Source organism: Triturus cristatus, chromosome 8 (genome assembly GCF_964204655.1).
Source record: "Triturus cristatus chromosome 8, aTriCri1.1, whole genome shotgun sequence".
Lineage (NCBI taxonomy): Eukaryota > Metazoa > Chordata > Amphibia > Caudata > Salamandridae > Triturus > Triturus cristatus.
The window spans coordinates 203,396,013-203,422,443 of record NC_140591.1 but is presented as its reverse complement, the minus strand read 5'-3'; the positions used below and the strand labels follow the sequence as shown (position 1 = coordinate 203,422,443).

The window sequence follows — 26,431 nt, the reverse complement described above, 5'->3', positions numbered from 1 at the left end:
CACTGACCACTAGTTGGCCCAATGGAGTACCTTTTGTGATTAAAAACTCTACCTAGGGAGGACGTACTCCTTTTGAAATTACCTCTCTAACCCTCCTGGCACGGGGAGATTCCCCAAAGCCTTTGTGTAAACATATTTTGAGCAACTTACAGCAGTGGGTTTTAGATCCAGTTCTGTATATATCTAACGGGATCCACAGACATCCCAGAAACTTAAAAAAGCACCCACGTTTTTAGTCACTTATAAATGACCAGCGTTATCTTCTCACTATAAATATACTTCATATACTAATCACCAACCATGGCTGAACAACTAGGGATAGGCTACACAGATGATATCGCATCCGCTATTTTAGCTGGTCCATCCTTGCTACCCGATACAAATATCGGACAGAGTCTTACCCAGGCACAGAACTGGGATGAATTGAAAGAACTCAAGTGATGCCAGATGAAAATTCTCCTACGTGGAGCCATTATGACGGAATATCTTCGGGGCAGTGCAGCGCCAGCAGGTTTATTGGTCACAAATGCACCCAGAATATTCCTAGATGATCCTCAATTTAAGAAGGAATGGTCGCTGATCGCATCACGCTGCTCACGAGACTGGTTAATTTTAATTATTAATACGGCTAAACGCCTCTCTGAAGCCATATTAATTAAAATAAAAACCAGTGAAGACCATCTGCTAACAGAGATCAAGTTGACTCTCTACAAGAAAAAACTTGAGGAGGTTAATAAAGAAATAACTGAACACAAGGATTTCATGCAAAATAAAATCACTAAACTACAGAAAGATCTGAAAAAATGTAGCCATGAGAAGGTATACCCTTACATAAAAGATGACTACAAGGGCCAAGATTATTCAGATGCTGGATCATCGCGGAGTAGACAGACAGGGTCATCGGACTCAGAACAAGAAGATTGGTCCAGTGACTGATCAAACAGGAGCTGGCAGAACAAACCAAGAAGACCACGAAGAGGGGGCTACAATCAGAGATACGGACACCCACAGATGTATCCCTGGCCAAGTCCTTTTGGCCCATTTCCATACCACGGCCCACCACAGTATCCCACAGGACCCTATTTCCAACCTGATTTCAATCAGCATTTTTTAGGACAGGGCGAAAGGAGAGGCAAACGAGGACGACGTGGCAACAGACGAATACAGTGGGAGGAGGACAGACCCGGAATGAATACAAGAAGCAACACCAAAGGCCAAAAACAACCACAGCCTGGAACAAGCACGATGAGGGACTAGTTGTGAACCTCACTGAAATTACCTTAACCACAGACGAGATAGCTGTTTTGGAGAAAGGCCTTGGATTCGTTCCAACTACCTACCTGGATAAGTTCCAATTGAGATGTGAATTGGGGGAATTCTTAAGAAAAATCAGGCTGAAGACCTTTTTTCTCAACAAAGAAGAACCCCCTACTGATAACAACTACACTAACCTCAGACTCAAATCAACCTTCTTTCCTCCATCGGCCATGATGCCACCAGAGATACTTGCTTTTGAAGAGGCAGTAGTTGAAGAAGTAGAAGAACTGCAACCTAAAACATTTTTAACAACCTGAGCAACAAAGAACGAACCGCATTTAAAAAATTGGGAAACAGATCGGAAATAATTATTAAACCGGCTGACAAAGGTGGAGCTACATAATCCAAAGTACAAATGCCTATAGAACTGCATGTTTCACTCTCCTTGCAGACAAGAAATTCTATAGAATGCTTAACCGAGACCCTACACAAAGACTGAGGAAGACCATCTCGACACTAACTATAGATGCACTGGAAAAAGGATGGATCTCCAAGAAAGAACATGATTTTCTCAATCGGGAGAATCCACAAACACCTTCATTCTACACGATTCATAAAGGAAAAATACCTCCCCCGGGCAGACCTATCGTCTCGGGAATAGGATCGGTTCTAGAACTATTGTCCAAGTATACAGACTGGTTCTTACGTCCTCTAGTTACACGTATAACATCTTACGTACAAGATACCAAACAGCTCCTTATTCTATTGACCAGCATTGAATACGACTCACTGGAATTTTTTTTAGTGTGCCTCGATGTGGAGGCATTGTATACTAGCATACCCCAGACAGAGAGCATTGAAGTCATAGAAGACCTTCTCAGAAATGAGAACTGGCTTTGGACTGCGCCTGTCGAATGGATAATCACCTTAGCACACCTGGCACTTGCAGAGAACTTCTTTAAGTTTGAGAATCAAATGTATTTACAAGTCCATGGTACTTCTATGAGGAGTACCTTCGCTCCCAGCATCGCATGCCTGTATATGAGCCATTTTGAGGACCAACATATATGGACGGTGAATCCATATACCAAAAACCTCTGTAAATGGTATCGATACATTGACGATATCCTGCTGATTTGGAAGGGCGATGACCAGACCCTAAGAAAATTTGCAGATTGGTTTAATGGGTTAAACCCACATCTACGTTTCACCATGAACATGAACAGAAGAATAATCAATTTTTTAGACATCAACATAATCACCAGGGACGGAACACTAACAAGTTCTCTATACACTAAACTGACCGACCGGAACAGCCTGTTAAGATTTGGCAGTGCTCATCCACGCGCCCTCAGAGAAAACCTTCCAGTAGGTCAGTTCTTACGAATCCGGAGGAACTGTACAGATCCCCAAAATTACAAAAAAGAAGCACAAATCTTAACAGAGAAACTCAAACAAAAGCATTACCCTGCGAAAAGTATCGAAAAAGCCAAGAAGAGAGCACGTAACACCCCACGAGAGGCCCTTCTTGAGACTCAGGAACGAGCACAAGCATAACAGATGATTTGTGTCACTACTTTCAGTTCATCCTCCAATGAAGTGAAAAAAATCATTAATAAGAAGTGGTCCATACTTACATCCAATAAACTAACATATGACAAACCCATGTTCTCATTCAGAAAAAACAAAAGCTTAAGAGACACGTTAGTACACACAGACACATATAATCCAGGGGGTGAGACCCAAATGACACTGTGGAACAAACCCCTAGTCATGGGCCACTTTTCCTGTGGATCGTGTGTAGTTTGTGTGTTTAATGAACACACGAAAAACTTAGATCTAGGGCTACACACACCCTGGGAACAGAGATCGCATACGAATTGTAATTGTGAATCAGTCATTTACCTTATTAAATGTCCATGCCATCTGATTCATGTGGGAATGACAAGTCGTAAGGTAAAGGTTCGTATTAGCGAACATAGGAGCACAATCAGACGTGCTATTAGAGCAACAAACCCACGGCACATTTCAAAGAGCGTCAACTAAAGACACTGACATTTGGTGGACAGTGATTGAAAAGGTTATGGGTAAAGGTAACCTACAAAAGAAACTCCTAGATAGAGAACAACGCTGGGTGTACTGCTTGAAAACCCATGAGAGCGGCCTTAATGATTGCATTCCATGGAGCCAGATTAATAAATAAATATCCGTATATTTATTAGGTTGTGGTTTCTTCCATAGAAATCTACTTTGCAAATCTGATTGAAGCTTACACATATTCTAACTAACCACCCGAAAGGTTTTTTCAAAGTAAACCTCTCAAGAATCTGTGGTATCGTCCCTGATATCAATGATATTATGTTTGGAATATAGAACGTTAAGACATGTTAAGAGATCTTCAATTTCCGTTCTAATTAAATCATACCTTGAAGATAGTGAACTACACTTCCTAATTTTAGCCTTGATCGATAGCAGCCTGCTATGACAAGGGTTCCTCTAGGCAACTGTCAACACCATGTATATATCTGTGGAATACACTGTTAATAAAGACCTGAAAAATGAATATATATGTAACTTTCTTTATATATTCCAATTTCCAAGAATAAGTTCAGCTGAATGAGGAATGTATTTATTTAAATTAATTCTTTCCCACTTCGCTGAGCTTGCTATAACAAAATCTCGCATTGGTTACATCACCGTAAATTACCCTTAAAATTCAAGTTCCGACTGACCCAGAACTGCTAGTGCATTCATTGAAGTACGTTACACACACCTCCTTTTTGGAATTTTTGAAGTGCTTTATTGACGCATTCTTTACACTATGCCTTCTCTATTCAATCTTAGTCACCTGAAATACAACTCCTTATGTTTTTGGTGTCCACGTACCGGCACTAACGTCAATATGACGTCACTTCCGATCATCGCAGCCGGGGCGGATATTCAATTCCCCTTGTCCCGCGCTCCACATAAGTATAAAATACCCATTTGCCGATTCCTCCTTTGCACAAGCCGAGGACCGGTACCCAAGTAGGTGTAAGGAGCGGGCGAGATCGTAAATCTAAGTAAGTGCTTTTAGACGCTGAAACTTTGTCGAGTAACGCACTAGTTTGATACAGAACCTCCACGTTTTACGCACCGCTTTCTCTCTATCCCTACCTTACGATCTCTTCTCACCCGTCCGACTGACAACAATTTCAGGACGGTCCACGTTTCCCTACCGGTCCCGAGTGATACACGTAACCTTGAAAAGCACGGTAAGACTTAGAATGAATGTGGATATGTGTAGAGATCCGCTGTATATATGAAGTATGCATGCATGCACGTTACAGCTCCGATTAATTTCAAGTAAACAAGCACTATTCTGAGAAAAATACGCCGAGTTGTTTTTAAAAAGAGACTGGCACCTGGTGCACACGTTGATATATACAATAACTAACACGCAGTTAGTGTTAGCATGCGATCAAAATCGCCACTCCACAAATACCTGTCACATAGAATCAATATGTTACAGACGCATAGATGAGTGGCACAAGAGGGGTTGGGACTATTGACACTAGCATGCACACGATTATGGCATGCCCTTTTGTCTGGTCTCCACTATACACCAAATTGGTACTAAGCACGACGATATCTTTGTATTCAATGTGATTTTTAATGTTATATGTGGTCTGTCGTATCTTTTTGCTTTTATTTTCACAGATGGACGCTAACAGCTAACGGATGCAATTCACTGTTACACATACACGAGAAGCAGCTACTCTGCCCTCGCATTACAGATAGGATAGGGACCCCCCATCCTATCCAATCATTCAGAGGGGCCTTTGCCCTGAAGAAAGTCCAGGACCTATATGGCCACCCAGGACTGAAACATGTTGGCACTAGGGTCCTAGGACCATTATTCTCCTACAAGACCTGACTTTTAATAGCCCAGACAGACCCAAGAATAAAGGGATACCAGGGGTCTGCCTGAGGCTTTTTAAATCTTTAAGCCCCCCTGACCTTCATTTATCATAAGAGCTCCCAATACTGTGGTCGAGCCCAACCCGACTTGTAGGAGTCGGGGTGACCCGATGATGAAGCATGACACCACTAGGGTGTGTGAGGGTAACTAAAATAAATATTAAGATTCCCCTCCCTATATTTACGGTTGAGTTAGATACAACCTTTCATTAGAGAGGTCCTTGTTGTTCTCTTCCTCACTCCTTTTTTTTTTTTTTGCCTGACTCTTGAGATATATATTTTCCCATGTGCAGTTAGTCAACTTCACATCACTGACCACTAGTTGGCCCAATGGAGAACCTTTTGTGATAAAAACTCTACCTAGGGAGGACGTACTCCTTTTGAAATTACCTCTCTAACCCTCCTGGCACGGGGAGATTCCCCAAAGCCTTTGTGTAAACATAGATAAGGTACTAACCATTCTAGGAGTATGTGGGGAAATATTGCCTTTTAGAGAAGGCATTATCTGGAAAGGTGCTGGATGAGTTCCTGACTCCGGAAATCTCTTAAAATAGTTTGCCATCATCTGCCGTGGATCAGCTGTGAGTGCCTACATCTGCTTGTCAAATTATTTTTGATCAGTGTAAATGTCATATTTTCATTAATCTGCAAAAGCCTCTTTGGATCTGGACTTTTAATGCCCTTCTCAGATGGAAAAACCGCCATCCAACTATGTGTTGTTCTCCTCATTCAGGTCTTGTCATTTTATATGTAGCTGAGTGGGACTGTATGCAGGTCCGAAAGGACCATCAGTCTCTGAATCCTTCACATTTAGCAAGTGAGCGGAAAAAGAGAAAATGTTCTTGGAGAGGTGTGCTCGGGTTCTTGGAGAGGTGTGCTCGGGTATGAAAGTAATCTGAGTCCCTTTCTCAGTAATCGGCATTACCTCTTTTTCCTTCGTTGAAGGTGCAGGCAACGGGTCCGTTGGCAGGATTGTGGCATGCTGTGCAGAAAAACAGGATGACCCCCCTGTCTGCTCTTCTTTCCCAGTTTATTTTTCTTTATTCTTTCTCTAGCCCAGCAGGGCTCTGCCTTAGGTGCCTTAAAAGGCTATCTTGCTGCCATCTCAGCATTTCTTCGGTTGCCAGATCAGTCATCTGTGTTCCAGTCCCCTCTTGTATATAGCATTTTTAAAGATGTCCAACACATTTTCCCACCTTCACCTTTTGATGCCTGCTTCTTTCAAGCCATTAAACAACTGCCGTATGAGGTGCCTTACTATAAAAGCAGCCTCGCTAGTGGCAGTAACATCTGCCCAGATGGTCGTGAGCTCAAGGCTTTGTCATCTCAAGCTCCAGACAGGCTGGTTCTTAGGACTAGAACATCCTACCAAAGGTGACCATTCCCTTTCATGAAGGACAGTCCATCACCATGTCTATCTTCTACGCTCTGACTCATACCATCTCCCAATGGATTGTGCTCTTCATTAAGATCTGCTAAGCAATGGCCTAGAAGCAACCTTCGGAGGGCTTGTGTGCTCATTCTACTAGAGCAAAGGCTGCGACCACTGCGTTTGCACGTGGAGTTCTGGTCCTTGACATCTGCCAAGCTGCAACGTGGGCATCACTGCACACGTTTACCAAGCACTATGACCTGGACAGTGAGGTTTTTCGGGACGGGAACTTTTCACCTTTGGTTTTGCAGGACTTTCTGGTCTAAATCTGGTTTGCAGACCTTCCTCGGACGAGGTATTGCTTGGGTATCTATCCTAAGGTATGGAATCTGTAGCTAGAAAAAATTATCAGATGAACAAGTTACTTGCCTTCAGTAATGCCTTATCTAGTATAGGCTATATCTAGCCGCAGATTTCTTACCGACCCAAACATCCTCCCCGTTCTGTGAATAGATTTCTAGGTATAGGGCTATTGCCTTTTCAGGACTCTAGTTTCACACACCAGTATATAGTGTTCTTCGTGACTCTGCGCTCCTGATTTTGAAAGTTGCGAAAAGAGGCGGACATCAGCCCACAGGGGTGGCACCTATATAGCCACGGCACACATCACTTCCAGCATGGATGACGCCACATGGAGCTGAGCGTCGCTTCATACCGGCACACAGAGATATTGCTCACAAAATAAATTCTAGATCCAGTCTGATGTCTGGGGATACTTCTCAAGTTAAGAATCTGCAGCTAGATAGTCTACCAGATAGGACGTTTCTGAAGGTAAGTAACTTGTTCTTTAGGTCATTTGTTAAGCCTGATGGGTCCTTTCTTGCATGCAACATTTTCTACTTGTGCATTGATTTGTTACCCCACGTCCAAGGAGTGGATTTCTGAAATAGCATCTACTCCTATGCATTATAAAAGCTCTACTATCCGTCCTGTAGGTAAGACATCTGAAAATATTCTAAGCAATCTGTTTGCTATTGAATGATGGCGACGATTTCAATATGATGCTAACTTGGTTTTTTACCATGTTTTTCATTTATTAAAGAATGACAAAAAGAATCAACTTGATGGCAAACTACAAGATATTCGCTGTCGACTAACCATACAAAGGCAAGAAATTGAAAGCACGAATAAGTCTAGAGAATTGAGGATTGCAGAGATTACACATTTACAACAGCAGCTACAGGTGCGCCAAATTGTTTGATCTTTCTTATTGCAGTGTTGGATATTTCTGATCAAATATATTTGTAAATGTGTATAGAAAGTCACTGTAATTTGGTTTTATTTACCATTGGTGCATATATAGTGGTGTTACTACAGTATTATAAGGCATAGATATTACCTGAGGGTTCTTTGCCCTTGAACTAAGAAAAATGCAAAGTAGCTTCCACTTCTGTCCTCCTTGATAGGGTACAGTGGATGCCACTGATGTTTCCTTGCTAGAGTCCCTTCACCGCTTTCATTCACCCACCCAAAGTAGGGAATCAACAGTTGGGCAGTACAGGTTTAGTAGGTTGCATTGCCATGTACAGGTGAAGTGTCCAGCACCCGAAGTCTGCCACCCTTCACAGTTGTTAACACCAAAGTGTCTAAAAGTGATTCAGCTAATATTTGTTGGATCGAAAGCTTACCGATTGTATTTCAGATCTTGCTATCTTCCATAATAAAGACTTTGTTCTCAATTGCATTCCATCTCAAATATTCACATATATATTACAGGTAATCGTTTGCTTTTTTTAAATGGGCAGTGGATATTTGAACACTTAGCTTTGATTGCCTTTGTTTTTTTTTTATTTGCTAGTTATCTCTATTTCCTCTTAGAGCTTATTAAAACTGACCTCTTTAACGCTCCTTCTTCTCCTTAAGTCAGTTTCTCGAGACCAGTTAAGTTGAAATTTGGGCTGACCTTCCAGATTTCATCTAGGCAAGCTAAGTTTTTTAAAATGTCCAATAAATATGGAAATGTGCAAGACTGTTCCTTACAGTCGTCACTTTGGGTTGAGATGATGGCCCAAATTACTGATATAATAAATCCTAATCGTGCAGCATGAAGGTCTGAAGGAACTCTGCTTAAAAGTTCTAAAGTAGGCACATTCTGGATATTCAGCTTTTAAAGTCTAAAGTGAATCCGTTTTTAACATGTAATTCTGAAACAGAGCCATGCCTCGCTGAGTTTGAAATCTATAAACGTTACTGTAGGCAGCCACTTTTTTTAATGATCAATATCTAGCTACAGTCAAGAGCAAAATAATAAGGCTGTGGTGTGGCTTAATTCTCACCTGCTAATTTGCCTCCTGTTGGTCAGTAATGTCTAGCAGAAACTATATAGTCTGTGGTTATAAAAGGGCAATCTGTCGAATATTCTTTGTACCTGTCCCTGACTTTGAGGCAATGGAAGAAAATGGCTTCAGCTGTTATTTATAAAGTTAGGTGTAAAGACTCGGCTGGTTTATAGATTTCTGAAATGTGTAGATCTTGTAACTTGTTAATTCATCATGTTGTATGTTTAGTTTTTGAAGGGTTGATATTACATGCCACCCTGTTCCTAATTTTTATTTTGCATTCTGTTTAAAATACCTGGCTGTTTGAACTACATTATATTGTGTGCATCTGTTATATTCTGTTTGTAATGTAATTTCGATGCCTTTTTTTAACAAAGCCGTACATTAAATTAAAAAAATATAACTGGCTCCCTTACATGCTACAGAACATATGTTTGTTGTCAAACTTCAGACCCTTGGAGTCATGAGCAGACTTGTAAATACAAAAAGCTAATGTAACAAAACAAAGCCACTGTTCAGGACATCAGCCCAATCCCCAATAATCTGTTGCCTAGAGCAATCGCTCATTTTTAAGCTGGACCATCTTTCTTTTGCTCTAGAATAAAACTTGAAGACAAAGGGTTTACAAGAAAGCTTGCAGCTACCAAATCAAGTGCTTTGTATGTATGTAGAAAAAACTCAAAATACACATGTGAATGATTTGGATGTCACTTATGGCATACAAATATTAAATGAAATAGGCGACATTGATAAAGATCCAAATAATTTCTAAAGTCAAAGATCTAATGTGTGAAAGGGGAGAAAGTTAAGTGTGTACAATTGGAAAGAAAAGGTTGCCAACTGTGGGTAACACCCCCACTACTACAATTGCTTACCCTCAATTGCAAATCGTTATGTTAGTATGTCGTTATCTGGAAAAATTATAAGTATTGTTTAGCTGATATGTTTTTAATTTTATAATTCCAGGAATCACAGCAGATGCTTGGAAAATTAATTCCAGAAAAACAAACACTAACCGATCAATTAAAACAAGTGCAGCAGAATAGCTTACACAGTAAGTCTGTCAGAAAAATCTCTTGTGAATAGGTGTGCTGGTTCTGGGTCACTCTTATTGATAAGTGGGACTGGATCTGATGTATATCACTTAGTATGTTCCATAAATAGGTTTAGTTACATATCTTTTGCACTAATTTGCACGAGCACAGTTTCTGGATGTATTTAGTAGTGTTGCTTGTTAATGTTTTAGTTACTTTTAAGAGGAGATTTGTAATACCTTGACAGAATCCATGTGGCCAACCATTTTGCTAAATAAACAGATGAAAACGCACCTGTGAAAGATAAAACATAAAAACAATGCATTAGTGACAAAAAGTTGAGCTTACATTGTAATGAAAATTATTTAGGTCTTCAACATTAACAATGAATGTATTCAAAACAGGAGATTCGCTTCTCACTGTTAAAAGAGCATTAGAAGCTAAGGATCTTGCGCGACTGCAGCTCCGGGACCAGTTGGATGAAGTTGAGAAAGAAACCAGGTCCAAACTTCAGGAAATTGACATTTTCAATAATCAGTTGAAGGTAACTATGTACTTCATATAACTAATGAAACATTCATTATTTTGAAGGAACTTGAAACACTTCATCCGAGATAGAAGTACAGTTCTGCAGTTTATTAGAGTTTGTAGTTGGATGTTTCCCCTCCTTCAATGTCCAAAATTAAAGTTTTTTTTATTTTTATATAAACCAATTCTAATGGTGGGACTATGTCTGGAAACAGCTTTGAACTATGTAGTCTTTAATAATCATGAATTCAAGCTTATTTTGATCATGCAGCAGTCACATTAGAAAGTGGTTTGCGAGTCATGGCATGAAAGTTCCCCTTTGCGGCTTCAACAAAGATCTTTCCAGTGAGATGTTCTGACGAGAAGATACCAGCGGCTCTTGCATTTGCTTTAAGTAATCAATCACATAAAGCAGTCCTAGCAGTAAGGTTGCCTGCCTCCAGACTACTAGTGGAAATATGGAGTACTGCACGTACACATTACTAAGATCGAAATGATTCGTAATTAAACATGCAAGTGCTGCTTTCGCTAAGTTAAGTGTTCTCTGCAGTCCCACAGTGTCTCGATTACAAAATGCAAAAAAATCTAATCCGGAATACAAGAATAAACCTAGTGATGTTTTTTTGTGCTAAACGAATTCCCAGATGTTTTACTGCTGTGCCTGCTCGGGTTCATAAATTATGTCTCGAAGGCAGGTTTGTTGTTTCTCTCCATCATTACATTGTTAGACAGAATTGACTGTTCTTACAGAACTACAATAATTACTCTTCCACTGTGTTGGGAGTCTGATGTGATTGGTACTAACCGATAGATGGTCTTCCACTAGATAATTGCAAAATATAAATCTGAATATCCTTGCTTTCGGTGTGTTTGATTGCCTATATTCACTGTATGTTTCGCTGAGGAGAAAATTGTAACTGGAAACAGCCTTTACAACGATGGCAGAACGACAACCTCTTTACCACAAATGTTTTTACAACAATTTTATTCTTTACAAGTAGGCCTTTACCACGAATGCCTTTACCACAAATTTTGTTGTAAGAGCATTAAAGGTAAAGTCCTACTCATAAAAATAAAATACATTTAAATGTAAGTGTTTTGGTAAGTATTATGTGTATATTTTCTATATATATATATATATATATATATATATATATATATATATATCATCCAAAAGGTGCCTCTGAACATAAGGACGCCACTCCACTGGTGCGAGTTTAACAAACTATTTATTTTCGGAAGCTGCACATAATGTCCGGTTTATTTAAATCTTCTCCCCGACGCGTTTCGAAGTGGCGTCCTTATGTTCAGAGGCACCTTTTGGATGATATATATATACATATATATATATATATATATATATATATATATATATATATATATATATATATATATATATATAGTGGCAAGTGTATTTTAATGGTTTAGGGTGAGTATGGGATTTTGGATGGCAAGGGTATTTTTAGGGTTTAGGGTGAGTATGGGATTTTGGATGGCAAGGGTATTTTTAGGGTTTATCGTGGGTGTGAGTTTTGGGTGGCATGGATCATTTTAGGGTCTAGGGTGGGTGTGGGTTTTTGGGTAGTAAGGGTATTTTTAGGTCTCGCCTGACCCAGCGCATGCGCTGGTCTGGCGAGACTTATTGAGAGGGCTTCAAAAGTGCTACCAGGCCAGCCTAGAGCTACAGTGCGCGGGCGCGCGCGCCGCTTTTACCGCGATTATTTTCACTTTCGCGGCCGCTTGGCATAGCCAATAGGTCTCGCTTTTGGGACCTTATAAGTATTTAGTTATGCAACTGTTGCATGGCTAAACACTTATAAGGTCCCAAAGGCGAGACCTATTGGCTATGCCAATGCTTGTTTAAGTTTTGGGTGGGTATGGGTTTTTGGGTGGCATGGGTAATTTTAGGGTGGGTATAGGTTTTGGGTGGCAAGGGTAATTTTAGGGTTTAGGGTGGGTATGGGTTTTTGGGTGGAAAGGAAATTTTTAGGGTTTAGGGTGGGTGTGGGTTTTTGGGTGGCACGGCTAATTTTAAGGTTTTGGGTGGGGATGGGTTTTTGGGTGGCAAGGGTAATTTTAGGGTGGGTGTGGGTTTTTGAGTGGCAAGGGTAATTTTAGGGCTTAGGGTAGGTATAGGTTTTTGGGATTGCAAGGGTATTTTTAGGGTTTAGGGTGAGTGTGGGTTTCTGATGGATACATCTGCCTGTGAATTCCTCACCTTTTGAATTACCCCTGCGCAAGCATTCCACAGAAATTCTTTTCTTCTCTCCCTCGTCGACGAGGACGCCGCAATAGCACGGCTCCGCTCGCGACTCAGTATGACATCACCGGAGCCATAAGAAGACTTAGTCGGCGTGCTGACGTCCGTTCCCTTTTTCCACGAGCCCTTCAACACGTAATGGTTTTCTGTGGGACTCTCCATTTTACATGTGATAAAAAAATTCTGTCTTCTAGTTCGTGTTGCAGTGAGAATGACTACTTCGAAGAAGTCTGGTTTCAAGCCCTGCAGGGAGTGTGGGGTCCATATGTCCATCACAGACCCCCACAACGACTGTCTCTAGTGTCTTTTTTCGGACCACAACGTTGTAGGTTGTTTGTGCTGTTGGAAGATGAACCCGAATGCGCTGAAGGAACGTGAAGCGAAACTCTTCATGGCGCAGGCGAAAAAAGTGAAGAGGGGTTGCAAGAGATTGAAGTAGTTGACCTCGCACACGTCGAAGAAGCATAAGAAGAAGAGAAGGCATGGGTCTCGACGTCTATCTTCGAAGGGCAGAGTTTTGAGGGCTGCTTCCCCTGTGCAGCAGCGTTGTGACAAGGATACCATCTCGCCATTGCCGCCTTCTCCGCAGGCGACTCCTGCTCACTCTCCGGCGTTGAGGGATTCGCTGCCGTCGAGGGATTCTCCGGCACCCAGGGAGTCTTCTCCTGCTCCTGGGGCTTCGCCTGTACCGGCTCCGAAGTCACCGGCAGCACAGCCTCAGCCCCTTAAGGCCGCAGATGGATCCAGACCCATGGGCTTCGGATCCTTATCCTCCTTTTCCATGACCCGGAGCGGATACGTCTGATTTCCTAAATGCGATGTTTTGCATGTTTGCCAAGGCATTTTACTCTGCCAGTGCGCCGTCTGGCCCAGTTGGTCCACTTGCCTTTAATTTGGGCATCCCCCAGTAGTATGCCCAGGCACCCTTCGTGCCTTTTATGCCGACTGCTCCGTCACGGCCGTTTCCGGCACTGAGGTTTTCGACTCCTATACCTCAATCTCTGGCGCCATCTGGTGTTGGGCCGACGTCTTTCCGGTTTCGAGCTGCACCGTTGCCCACTTCGGTAGGGACTCCTTCGAAGCTGGCGCCGTTGTCACCGGTGCTGATCCCGAAACCGCATTCCAGGAGGGAAGCGCAAAGAGTAGAGGAGTACCAGCAAGAACAGGAGGAAGGGGAGCTCCTCGACTCCAGGGATGACTTCGAGGGCCTATGGGAGGCCAGGGGCCTGGATACTTCCCTGGAGTGGTAGCTTTCTTCTCCGAAGTCCTTGACTTCACAGTACGTTGCCCCTTACCACTCAGTTATCAGGAAAGCCGCTGAACTGTTGGACCTTCAGTTGCCATCAGCTGAGGTCAGATATCTTGACAGAAGTGTTGCATTCTCCTTCCTCTTCTGTTGGGCCTCTGCTGCCTTTCAACGAGGCATTGACTGAGCAGATTATGGAGGTGTAGCAGAAGCCCTTGTCTGCCCCTGCAGTTTATAGGTCCGTGGCAAGGCAATATAAGCCTGCTCCGGGTGATCCAGCTTTTCTGTCTACTTATCCTACGCCAGAAAGCTTGGTGGTTCAGGCTTCTTGTTCCAAGCAGTCAACTAGTTCCTTCCCCACTACCCTAGGGAATAGAGACTCGAAGAAACTGGAACAGTCTGCCAAAAAGGTGTTCTCCTCAGCAAGTATGGCTCTGAAGTCGACCAATGCCACTTCCTTGCTAGGACGGTACATTCATGCACTAATGGACTCTGTCAAGCAAGTAGCTCCTAAGTTGCCTGAAGATGACCGTGTTCATTTTTTGGAAGCGCTATCGCACACAAGCGGCAGCCCGTCAGATCATTCAGTCGGGTCTGGACATGGCGGACTCGGTCTCCAGAGTGATGGGCTCCTCAGTGGCTACCAGAAGGCATGCCTGGCTTAGGTCTTCAGGGTTCTCTCCAGATGTACAAGCTACTTTGCTCGATCTACCCTTCGATGGATCTAGATTGTTTGGAATAAAAGCGGATTCTGTGCTGCAGCGTTTCAAGGACAGTAGGGCTACTGCAAGATCCTTGGGCCTGCAGTTCTAATCCCAGGGGCTATGGATCCAAAGGGTATCAAGGCTTTGGGAAGGTGGCTTACTTTCGGGGCTGTCAACAGCCACAGCAGCAGCAGCAAAACCCTCTACAGGGTGTACAGAGGAAAAGGTAGAGGCAGTCTTTGAGGGGCCTCTCGACTAGTCTTCCTCCTCCTCCTCCTCCTCTTCCTCTCCTGTCTCCACCACCAGAAGTAGCTCTAGATACCCTATCTTGGAGCATGCTGGTCCTGTAGGGTGCCGGGTGTCCCATTTTCTACAAGATTGGAAATAAGTTACTTCGGACCGTTGGGTTTTGAATCTTGTGGAAAATGGATACGCCCTACCTTTTCAAGAGTTTCCACCTCCTTACCCTCCTCACCAGGGCTCGTGTTCAGAGGACCATTTGCTGCTTTTGCAGCAGGAGGTTCTTGCCTTGTTGCAGAAAGGTGCGATAGAGGTGGTTCCGGAGCAGGAAAGGGGTCAGAGATGTTATTTCCTGATCCCCAAGACGGATGGCCGGTTGAGACTGATCCTGGACCTCAGGGTTTTGAATTTGTACCTCTGGCAGGAAAAGTTCAAGATGTTGACCCTAGTGCTTGTTCTTTTGGCGCTGCAGCAGGAAGACTGGATGGTGTTGATCGACTTGCAAGATGCGTATTTCCACATCTCTATTCTGAAGTCACATCGGAGGTATCTCTGGTTTACAGTAGGGTCTCAATACTACCAGTTTGCGGTCCTTCCGTTCGGTCTCACTTCCACACCACGGGTCTTCACAAAGGTGATGGCGGTAGTACATCTCAGAAGGTCAGTGATTCAGAATTTCCCCTATCTGGACGATTGGCTGCTCAAAGCAGTCGCCAGAGATGGTGCTGCATCACTTGCAAGTAACAATGCGGCTGTTGTTCAACTTGGGTTTCTCAATAAATGTACCCAAATCTCACCTGGTGCCCTCTGAGCGCAGCCTGTTCCTAGATGCAGTACTGGACACAACAGCATATCGAGCTTTCGAGCCGCAGAGGATTATCGACATTCAGGAGATGATTCCATTGTTTCTCGATGGAGAGGTTTTTCCAGTCCTGAAGGTCCTACGCCTGCTCGGTCTGTTAGCTTCCTGCATACTGTTGGTCAACCATGCACGCTGACACGTGAGGGCACTCTAGTGGTTCCTCCGCAGGCAGTGGTATCAGCACATGGAGTTCTCTGGGAGAAGGTCAGAATCTCCAAGGATACTGCAGTGGAGCTCTCTTGGTGTAGTGTGATGGGCAACCTGTCTCAAGAAAAGCCTTTTCAACCTCCTCCACCGGTGGCCACTGGGATCACAGATGCCTTCACTCTAGAGTGGGGTACCTATCTGGGGGATCTGGAGATCGAGGGTCTTTGGTCTCCAGAGGAAAGGAAAGGGTGCTTCACATAAACCTTCTGGAATAGCGGGCGATACGTTTGGCTCTCAAGGCCTTTCTTCCCTCACTGCGCGGTCAGTCGATTCAAGTCCTGATGGACAACACTACCATGATGTGGTACATAAACAGTGAAAAATATTAATAGGGACCCATTAAAATGGGTGGAAGATGGAGATTTTTTTTTAAACCCGATGCCCGTCCTGTGAACTAGACGACTACAGAATAGAGATCCGCACGATAAAGAGGCAGTAACGAAAGTGCTACAGTACGCGGAATCACTTTCCAAGAAACGGAACACAAATAAGAATGAAGGACATAAAATAAGGGAACATCGATAAATTGGTGAACATTTTATAAACTTGACGCTTGTGCTCCGGACCAGAGGTCACAAGAATATAGATCCACTCAACCAAAAGAGAATAACGGAAGCTACAAAGTGTGCGGCACCCTTTATTGAAGGAGAAACGGAATATAATAAGGGAAGAAGGATTAATAGCAGGATAATATTAAAGATACATAAGATAAGAAGGTTGGCACAAGCAACCATAGATAGGCAATCGGACCAACAAACTGGGATTTGATTAGTGGCCTAATGAAAGAGTGTACATATAAATAAAACCGTGATTTTAAACTAAGGATTCAACTTAAGAGAGAGACAAATTTGGGTCTTGACAAAGATGGTAAGAATAATCTGAGGCCATCGAAACGCGTCGACGCCGTTGAAGGCACAATCCAAGGACCAACATAGAGAAGTCAAATACTGATTATATCAATGTATTAAGAAGCTATGTTGTAAAGTCGAATTGGATGTGCACCCGTAAAGAATAGTAACCTTTTTAGTCTTGCGTAGATGTCTATTTCTATTGTGCTGGTCATAATTGTGATTCATATCTATTATGCTGTTTAACATGATATGTGAATTGTTTTAAAGTACAAATGTTTTTTGATAAATTGTGATAACTTTTGTGAGGTCATATTTTATTGTATGTGTTTGTAGAACTATCGAATTCAATATATATATATATAACATTTTTTTAAATAAAACATTGTAACAAAATAGAATCATTGATTTAACATTCAATTTTTCCATTATAAGAACTGTGGCCATCTAAATTGAAACAGTTAGATCAAGGTAATTACTCTTTCTTTCTGTGGTACATAAACAAACAAATAGGGGTAGGGTCGTATCACCTCTGCGGAGAGGCTCTACGACTCAGTTCCTGGTCTAAGGGCCATCAGATTTGCGTGTTTGCAAATCCTCTGGTCGGGGTGCTAAATGTGCGTGCAGACAGACTCAGTTGGCAATACTCGGCCGATCACGAGTGGCGGCTTTATCCGGAGGTGGTCATTACATTTTTCGGATGTGGGGCATTCCTTGGGTGGACCTTTTTGCCACTCAGGAGAACGCGTGCTGCCCATCGTTCTGGAGTCTTCAGTGGCCGATGCAGGTAATGTTGGGGGACGCGTTTCAATTGGATTGGAGCTCGCAACTCATTTACACGTTTCATCTCTTACTCTTGATTCCTCCTGTTCTGAGGAAGATTTGCCAAGACCGGGCCCAAGTCATATTGATCGCTCTGGATTGGCCAAGAAGGGTGTGGTACACAGATCTTCTTCACCTCTCTTCGTACCCTGCTCCGTCTCCCTCTCAGGGCACACCTGCTCTCGCAGTCTCAAGGGCAGATTCTACACCCTCACCTCCAGAGCCTTCAACTTCATTGAACTGGGCAATCTGAGTTATTGGTCTCTCCCACTGGATGTGGTGGATGTTATTTTATCCTCCGGGAATCTAGTTTGTGAAGTTTTGTGGAGAGAGGTCCATTGATCCTTTGAAGGTTCATTTATCTGATGCACTTGTCTTTTCACTTTCCTTAGCTCAGCAAGGTTGTGCTGTGGCTGTGGTAAAGGGTTATTTGTCGGCTTTATCGGCTCTCCTCTGTTTGCCGGACCAGTTGTCTTTAAGTCCCCCATTGTTATGAGGTTCATTAAGGGCCTCACCAATAGGTTTCCTCCCACTCCCTTCATTATGTCTCAGTGGGATTTGAATTTAGTGCTTACTTTCCTGATGTGTTCTCCTTTTGAGACTCTTCATAGTTGCCCGGGAGGCTCCTTACTTTCAAGACGGTGTTTCTGATCGCTATTACCTCAGCCAGGAGGGTAAGTGAGCCTAAGGCTCTTAGTTCTAAACCTCAGTTTTTAACCATTCATGCAGAAAGGATGGTTCTCAGGACTAGGGCTGCTTTCCTGCCTAAGGTGGTCACTCCTTTCCATCTAGGGCAGTCTATTACCTTACCTACCGTCTATCCTCCCCCTTCCAAGGAGGAGGAGAGACTTCACCGTCTGGACCCTAGCAGGGCTGTCTGCTTCTACCTGGACAGAACCAGGGACCTAAGATTGGATGACCAGCTGTTTGTGGGCTATATTGGAAGGATGAAGGGCAAAGCTGTCCACAAGCGAACACTTTCCAGATGGATCATCTTGTGCATCAAGATCTGCAACGTCTTGAATAAGAAGGAGCCGCCTGAAGGTATTAGAACTTATTCCACCTGAGCGAAGTCTTCTTCTGCTTTGGCTAGAGGTGTAACTGTTGTAGACATCTGCAAGGCAGCAACTTGGGCCTCCCTCCACACCTTTGCGAAGCGTTACTAATTGGATTCGGAGGTTAGTATCGACGGCCATTTTGTATGCTTTGTTCTGCAAGATTTTTTGGTATAAGTGGGTGGACACCCTCCTCCGGGGGTGGAACAGCCTGGGGAGTCAATTCAAAAGGTGAGGAATCCACAGGCGGATGTATCCATCAGAAGAACAAGTTACTTACCTTTTTGGTAATGCTTTTTACAGTATCTTCCTGTGGATTCCTCACTAACCCACCCTTCTCCCAGTTATCCACTTGTTTACACTGAAAAAACGTCTGACATTATTTTTCATATGTCATTTATATACCATACAGTTTGTTGCTAGGAAATGCTTTACTTTTAGGCTTTTCCTTTTTATGAATATATATAACTATGTATTTGTGTATATATTTTGTATACTTTGTATACTTGTATTATGTTGTCGGTTCCACCCATTCACCTCAAGGGCACAGAAAAAATGGGTGGAACAGAGGTCTTCTTATGGCTTCGGTGACGTCATATGGAGACACAAGCGGAGCCGTGCTATTGTGATGTTCTCGTCAACGAGGGATAGCTAAGAAAAGAATTTCCGTGGAATGCGGGCGCAGGGGTAATTCAAAAGGCGAGGAATCTAGAGGCAGATACTGTATCCACCAGAAAAAGTGTTTCCGAAGGTAAGTAACTTGTTCTTTTGGGTGGAAAGAGAATTTTTAGGGTGAGTATGGGTTTTTGGGTGGAAATGGAATTTTGAAGGTTTGGGGGTGGGTGTAGGTTTTGGGTGGAAAGGGAATTTATAACATTAAAAGTGAGTAAAGATATATATATATATGTGTGATCAAGCTCCCCCCGAGGAGCGAAACGAGTCATGGCAGGCACTGCTCCTGTGATACTTTTTCCTCAATAAAAGGTTACTGCTTCATCCACGTATGGTGTGTGGAAGTCAGTGATTCATTCTGGAGTTTGGAGGTCCGTGCCTGGAGTTCCGCTTTATATCATTTAACGCGGATATATATATATATATATATATATATATATATCTAATTATCACATAAGGTAGTGGTGGATATATCGTCGCACATCCAAACAAATATTTTACAGATAAAAGGGTATTCGTATCGGCTAAACTCAATTATAAAGAGGTCAAACGTCTGACAGGTGCCCTCTCGGGGTAAGACACCCCACTACCAAGGGTATCCATCACACAGGCCATACAAGGTTTGTAAAGAAAGTACAGACACAGAAACCCCGGCACTCTGGTTTTATATGTAAACAATTCTAAATATAAATCTCTTAAGGCAGAAAGACGAAATGATGTGAGATAATGGCCCCTGACACAGAGAACGTCCAGGAATGCACATATGTATCATTCAGACACTGATTTATTCATTAAAGAAATGTTCAACAACATATATCAAAGACATTACATTTCATATCAGAAAGTTTTCATAATAGTAAGTAATTTTTTGAAGCTCTTGGGAGTCCAGTTCCTTACATGTGAAGCATCAAAAACAGCCAACACGCGTTTAGTCGCCACCGGGACTTCCTCAAGGCCTCTATTGTGGAGCTCGCAAAACGGGGGGGGGGGGGTGGGGGTCTTCCGTATGCCTAGTCCCCTATAGATTCCGATATTCTGGATACTTGTAGAATCCCAGGTTCTAGTTCCAAGGTTTGGACTAATTGCAGAAATACCACTCCTTTTGTATTGTAATTTCGTACAGTCCCGAGTCAGAATTGGATGGAGATCAAATCAAGTGTTACCACACACTATACAGTATTCATTTATAAGTGTGTGATCATGATCATCTTTGTCGTCCATACACAATGTATCCACACATTAGGGAACCATGATAAGGCCCTTAGGAGATAGTGTATCCGCTGCAAAAAAAGGGTTCCGCTGTCCGACACATTGGCTGCAACGGACAGCGGAACCCTTTTTTTGTAGCGGATACACTAGAACCTGGGATTCTACAAGTATCCAGGATATCGGAATCTATAGGGGACTAGGCATACGGAAGCCCCACGCCCCCCCTCCCTCCGTTTTGCGAGCTCCACAATAGAGGACTTGAGGAAGTCACGGTGGTGACGAAACGCGCGTTGGCTGTTTTTGATGCTTCCGATTATTTTTATTTATCTATATATATATATTCACTCCAAGGTTACCCAGCTGGCGAGGACGCACTCCAGAAGCATCAAATCCCCAATTGACTGCGTAGATCATGGAATGCAGCCTGATGCGTTTCGACGTTAGTCTTAATCATAGGCTTGTTTCACAGCGTCTTATGACATACCTTCTATTTAAATGTGCTGCCTCCTGATAGGCTGAAACTCGAATGAGCACCATCTGGCACTTCCCCATAGAATTGTGGGACCCGCCTTTACCACGAAATTTAAGTTTTTTACAGGTAAATACAAACCCATTATATATATATAATCACTCCACACCTCCTCCAGCAACGAAGAAGCAGAGGCCACACAGGGGAGATGGTGGAAGCCCTTTAATTTGTAATGCGGCATAATGCATTTTGGTCTAACGGCCTTCTTCAGATGCCTAACAATGTTCAGGCGACTTGACCACTTGCTTTTGAATGACCTGCTAGTTCCCCTATTGGTCAGAGTCCACCTTGCCCCCTTCATAGATTATTTGTTCACCACTCGCTGTTGATGAAGACTACGAGTCCCAGGACATTTCTAAGTAGTCGGGCGGAATACATAGCAGTTGATGATGTGATCAATAGTCAATGTTGTGGGACACGCCTTTACCGCTAAATTTAAGTTTTTTACAAGTACATACAAACTATATATATATATATAATATAATATATATATATATATATATATATATATTCTACGATCCAATCCAAACAATACTGAAAAGGCGCTGACTCCGTGGGAGATTTCATCAAGAAAATGCTTTATTCACACACCAAAGCCAAACGCGTTTCGATGGACTTGCCGCCTTGGTCACTGAACACAGGTAAGACTTAATCATCGCGTTTAAATACACTCTTGGCTAGTTAACCTATACAGGTTATTCATAAACATAGAAAGAGTCACTGCTGCATCTGCGAGTATTAAAGGAAACGATAATCACTTAAATGTTAACTTCCATCGTAAAACATAAACATTCTAAATAACGCATCAATGTTATTGAAATGACTCGCTGAAAAAGAAAGGCAATTGAACCCTAGTGGGTAGTGGCTGCATGTGACTCAATGTTAGGATTCAGAACACCTAAAGGAAAAACAAGCTAAAGTAATCTTAGCTGAACTAAATGTCAGAACCTGTGCTTAAGAAGAGTGGGCAAAACTCAAAAAAGAAGTCTTGGAAATATATAGTGATACTACAGTGCTGTGTGTACTGTTTTTATTGCAGATGCACACTGAGGGCCGCATCCGCGTTTAGTCCATTCGGAATCTTGCTATCTAGTAACAAGATGTATCTAGGTTCGAGTTTGCGCAGAGATAATAATCTGTTCCCTCCCCGAATGTTTTTGGGGACACTATCTATCACAAAATATGTGAGATCTTCACTTCTACCCCTGTGTATGGTGTTTATGTGGCGTGCCACAGGGTAAGATGGATCGTCACTGTTGATTGCACGAAGGTGCTGCAGAATTCGTACGTGTACCTGGTGGATGGTGCTTCCCACATAGTTTGTTGCAGGTACACTTAAGAACATAAACTGCAAATTCTGTCTTGCAGGTGAAGTTACTGCGGATTTCAAAAGGAGTGTGTTTGAATGGTAAACTAAGGCTGCGGGTATTAATCCCATACTTGCATGCCTTACATTTGGCACATTTATAAAATCCATTTCTTGCTTTGAGCCATTCTGTTTTGGTATCTAGTCTGGGTGAATTGCAAACTAGCTCCTGACGCATGGATTTCGCTCGTCTAAATGTGATTTGTGGAGGTTTGTCACATACCTCACCTATTGTTGGATCACTACGTACCGCTGGCCAATGTTTCATAAGTATTCTGCGTATGTTGTTGTGATAGATGTTATAGCCAGTGATAAGTCTTGGTGGTGTACTAGTTGGAGGGTCACGTGGTGACATGGAAATGGTTGTGTCTCTTTTGAGTAGCTTTGCTCTTTCTACTGTGGCACATTTATTTTCTGCCTTGTGTAGGATCTCTGGTTTGTATCCTCTGTTGTTTAGTCTATCAAAGAGTTCTTTTTTGGCTTGATTGAAACTAGTTAGAGAGCTGCAGTTTCGTTTCATCCTCAGACATTCCCCGTAGGGGATGCTTTCAATAAGTTTACTGTGATGGAAACTGCTGGCGTGTAAGATGGAGTTCCCTGAGGTACTCTTTCTATAGGATCTTGTCTCTATATTGCCATCATGTATATACAGTTCTAAATCTAGAAAGTGGATTATCTCTTTGCTAGCAGTGCAAGTGAATTTTAAATTCAACTCATTGTTGTTGAGATCTTGAGAAAAATTTTTGGCAGTATATATATATACATACATACATACATACACACATACATACACACATACATACACACATACATACATACACACACAAACAAAGTCCTGATCTCCCAAATACACCCAGGGGAGTTAGAAAACAGGTACGGACCTCAATCCATGCTCGATGCTGCCGTCCAAAAGAATACACCAAGCGGTTTTACGGTTTAAGTCCTGACATTTATTTCATTTAGTCAGACAAGTGTCAGCCTCAGACGCGTTTCGATCTTGATCACCTATATATATGTTTATATATATATGTTTATACTTACCTGTAAAATAGATACATTAATGGGGTAAAGGCAATCGTGGTGAAGGCGTAGTAGTTGTAAAAGATAGATAGTTGTTAAAACTTTAGTGGTTTAGACTAAGTAGTGGTTAAGGAGTTGTTGTTTAGACTAGTTGTTTAAGTGATAGTTGTTCCATCATACAACCGATTGTAGCTGGTTGCAACTGAGCAGTGTTGCAAAATGATCTGGTGCTGAGATCCCAGTGAGCATTTTAAAACTATGGGCCTTATGTTAGTTACTCTGTAACAAATGTGGCGGCTATCTCATCTTTCATATTACAAGCGTATTGTAACCTATCGCATTTTTCATACAACGGATGGGATGCCCACCATGTTTTACAGAATATCTTGTCCTCCAAACTTTAAATAAGGCCCTGTGTCCGCATTTCAAAAATACCACCTTGGAATGCAGTACTTTTTGGGGGTTTGGTAATATGAACTAACAAGCTGTAAGATTTCTTATCAGCTTGTTTTTTACCTGACGTGCCCCTTTGCCCTGATGTAGTTGTGTATTCTTACCTGGTCTTGAAGACTGCCGCATGTTTATTTTTTAAATGATTGTCAAAGCGAGCTTGAAGTGAAGCTTGTTGGTTGTCCACCAGTGGGCATTATAAGCTAATCTTTAAATGGGTTTTTGCTGTTTATTTTAAATTACATTGGTTGGCTGGCTATGTTGTATTTCCTTTTTACTGGACATCGCGTGCATCCCTGAAGGTATTGAGAACTCATTCTTCAAGCAGCTGTGGCAAGCTCTAATACTGCTGGCAATCTACTTTTGATAATTGTTGTGTGGACACTCGTATTTGAACTAAATCAGTGTTTGAATAGGATTTGCACATACTGTGTAGAACCTTTGATTTAGCTTGTTTGACCTCTTCTACTGATCTGAACTTTTTATTAATTGGAGATTCATAGAAACAACCTCATGGAAGAATATTAGTTTCTACTCAATAATACCATGATTTCCCATAAGTATCATGAATGTGCATGACCACCCACAAACATTTGCTTTACAAACTATCTTTACACATGTTTGGTGTTAACTGCTGCTTAAAGTAGGAACCTGTGCTGTGTGTGTGTTCTTTTTTAATATGAAAAGATGTTGGTGTGCTAACATTAAAGAGTAGTAATTAACTGTTCATTGTGTGCATCTATCATGAGAATCAGAGTGGGAGAAGTATTGTTACTGGTTATCTGCTTCAGGAAGTTTGACAAGTTGGCATAGGGCCATCCTTGATAGCCATTCTGTAATTAGCTCTTCCTCCCCTTCCGTTCTCCCTGTCCTCCTCCTTACCATCTCTCCTTGCATCCTATGGAAACTCAATACTATAAGAGCAGGTGACATGGCGTCATGCAGTGAAGCATGTGGCATTAATTAGACCTGGCATACCTTATATTCCAATATATGTATTAATCTGAGAGACTTCTAGCCACAGATGCCTTACCTTAGAATATTTCCCAAGTGTCAGACTGAATCTGCACATCTTTAAGCAATACCTCTGAGTGCTACTAGGTGGCAGCATTCAGGTCCACATCGTTCATGCTGGAAGTGATGTGCGGGATGCCTATATAAGAACCACCCCAAGCCCCCTGACATCAGTTCTTTTCATTCCATCCCATCAGCCCAAATCTGGAGAGAGCTACCTCTGTCCACTTTTTTGGACAACTTTATCCACATTTTGTCAAATTCTTTTGAGCTTTGTCTTTGTGTGCTTGCGATGCCCCTCAAACCTGTAGAGTTTAAACCCTGTGGTTCCGGTCACAGACAAATGTCTGACAGATCCCCATCTGGTTTGCCTCTGGTGACGGGCCACGACTCCAAGGCCTGTGAAGACTGTCATGCCATGAATCTCAAGCCGCTCCATGAGTTATCGTTGAAGGTCCTGACACTTGTCATCACCCTTGGAGTCGTTGGGTAAGTCTCACAAAAAAACGAAGAAAATCTAAGAAGTCCAATCACTTTCTGACTTGGTCATTGGGGGCAAAGTGCAGTAATAGTGCCACCGTTCTAAGCCCCGCCCCCACACGGCTGCTGTGCTGCAAGAGTCCATGCACCTCATATTTCAGTGGGCCAACCTCTCTGAAGTGCTTTTAGGTCCCATGGGATGGGCGGGTGCCACCACTGGATTTTCAGCAGCGAGTCTGCCTTCTGCGCCAGACGGGACCCCTGCTTCCGGTGTTGGATCTAAACCGGCTCCGGACGTGATTGGGGAGGATCTGAGGATCCTTATGGATACCATGACCCCTTGAAGAGCCCAAAGACAACTAGTATGCGGAACTGGCACATTCCTGTGGTCTGGGCACCTTTCCGGACACTGACTTAGTCTTCCTTCCTAGTTTGGCTGCAGAAGAAGGGCCTTCCTTTGCCATTGTGCGGAGGAGGGTAGCTGAGGGCCTCAGCCTTGACTGCCACATATAGCAGCACAAGATGTACATCTTTACAGAGGTGCTTCAGCTGGAAGTCGTCCTCACAGATACTCTCCTCACTTTTAATGAAGATGGCCTGCTCGGGTCATGGGCCAAACCCTCTACAGGTGTTCTTGTGAGTACTTTAGATTGTTCTGCAGGGTTACTCTACCCTTTTGTGGAAACCCCACCACCCATGCCACCATCCTCCGACCCGCCTACAGAGGACCACCTCTCTCTACTCTGTCAGGAGGTGCAGGCTTTTTTGGCCAAAGGAGCCATCAAGAGGGTGCTGGCATCCGAAGTAGGTGGTGATTGCTATTCCTGCTGTTTTCGGGTGTCCAAAAAGTACGGAGGACTCCGCTCTCTTTTAGACATGCGCGCCCTCTCAACAACTTCCTGAAGAAGCAGAAATTCAAGACGCTCCCATTGGTGTAGGTCCTGGCTCTGGCTACTG

General features: G+C 42.8%; 1 protein-coding gene across 6 annotated transcripts in view; it reads left to right on the top strand.

Moving 5' to 3' along the window:
* Window positions 1-26,431, top strand: part of ITSN1 (intersectin 1) — a 1,732,490-nt gene that overhangs the window by 708,058 nt on the left and 998,001 nt on the right. For all 6 annotated transcript variants that reach the window (XM_085621357.1, XM_085621360.1, XM_085621358.1 and 3 more), the window contains 3 exons: window positions 7,692-7,832; window positions 9,895-9,982; window positions 10,367-10,506. In XM_085621357.1, coding sequence (XP_085477483.1) covers window positions 7,692-7,832; window positions 9,895-9,982; window positions 10,367-10,506 — 369 coding nt within the window. The remainder of the gene's footprint in view (window positions 1-7,691; window positions 7,833-9,894; window positions 9,983-10,366; window positions 10,507-26,431) is intronic.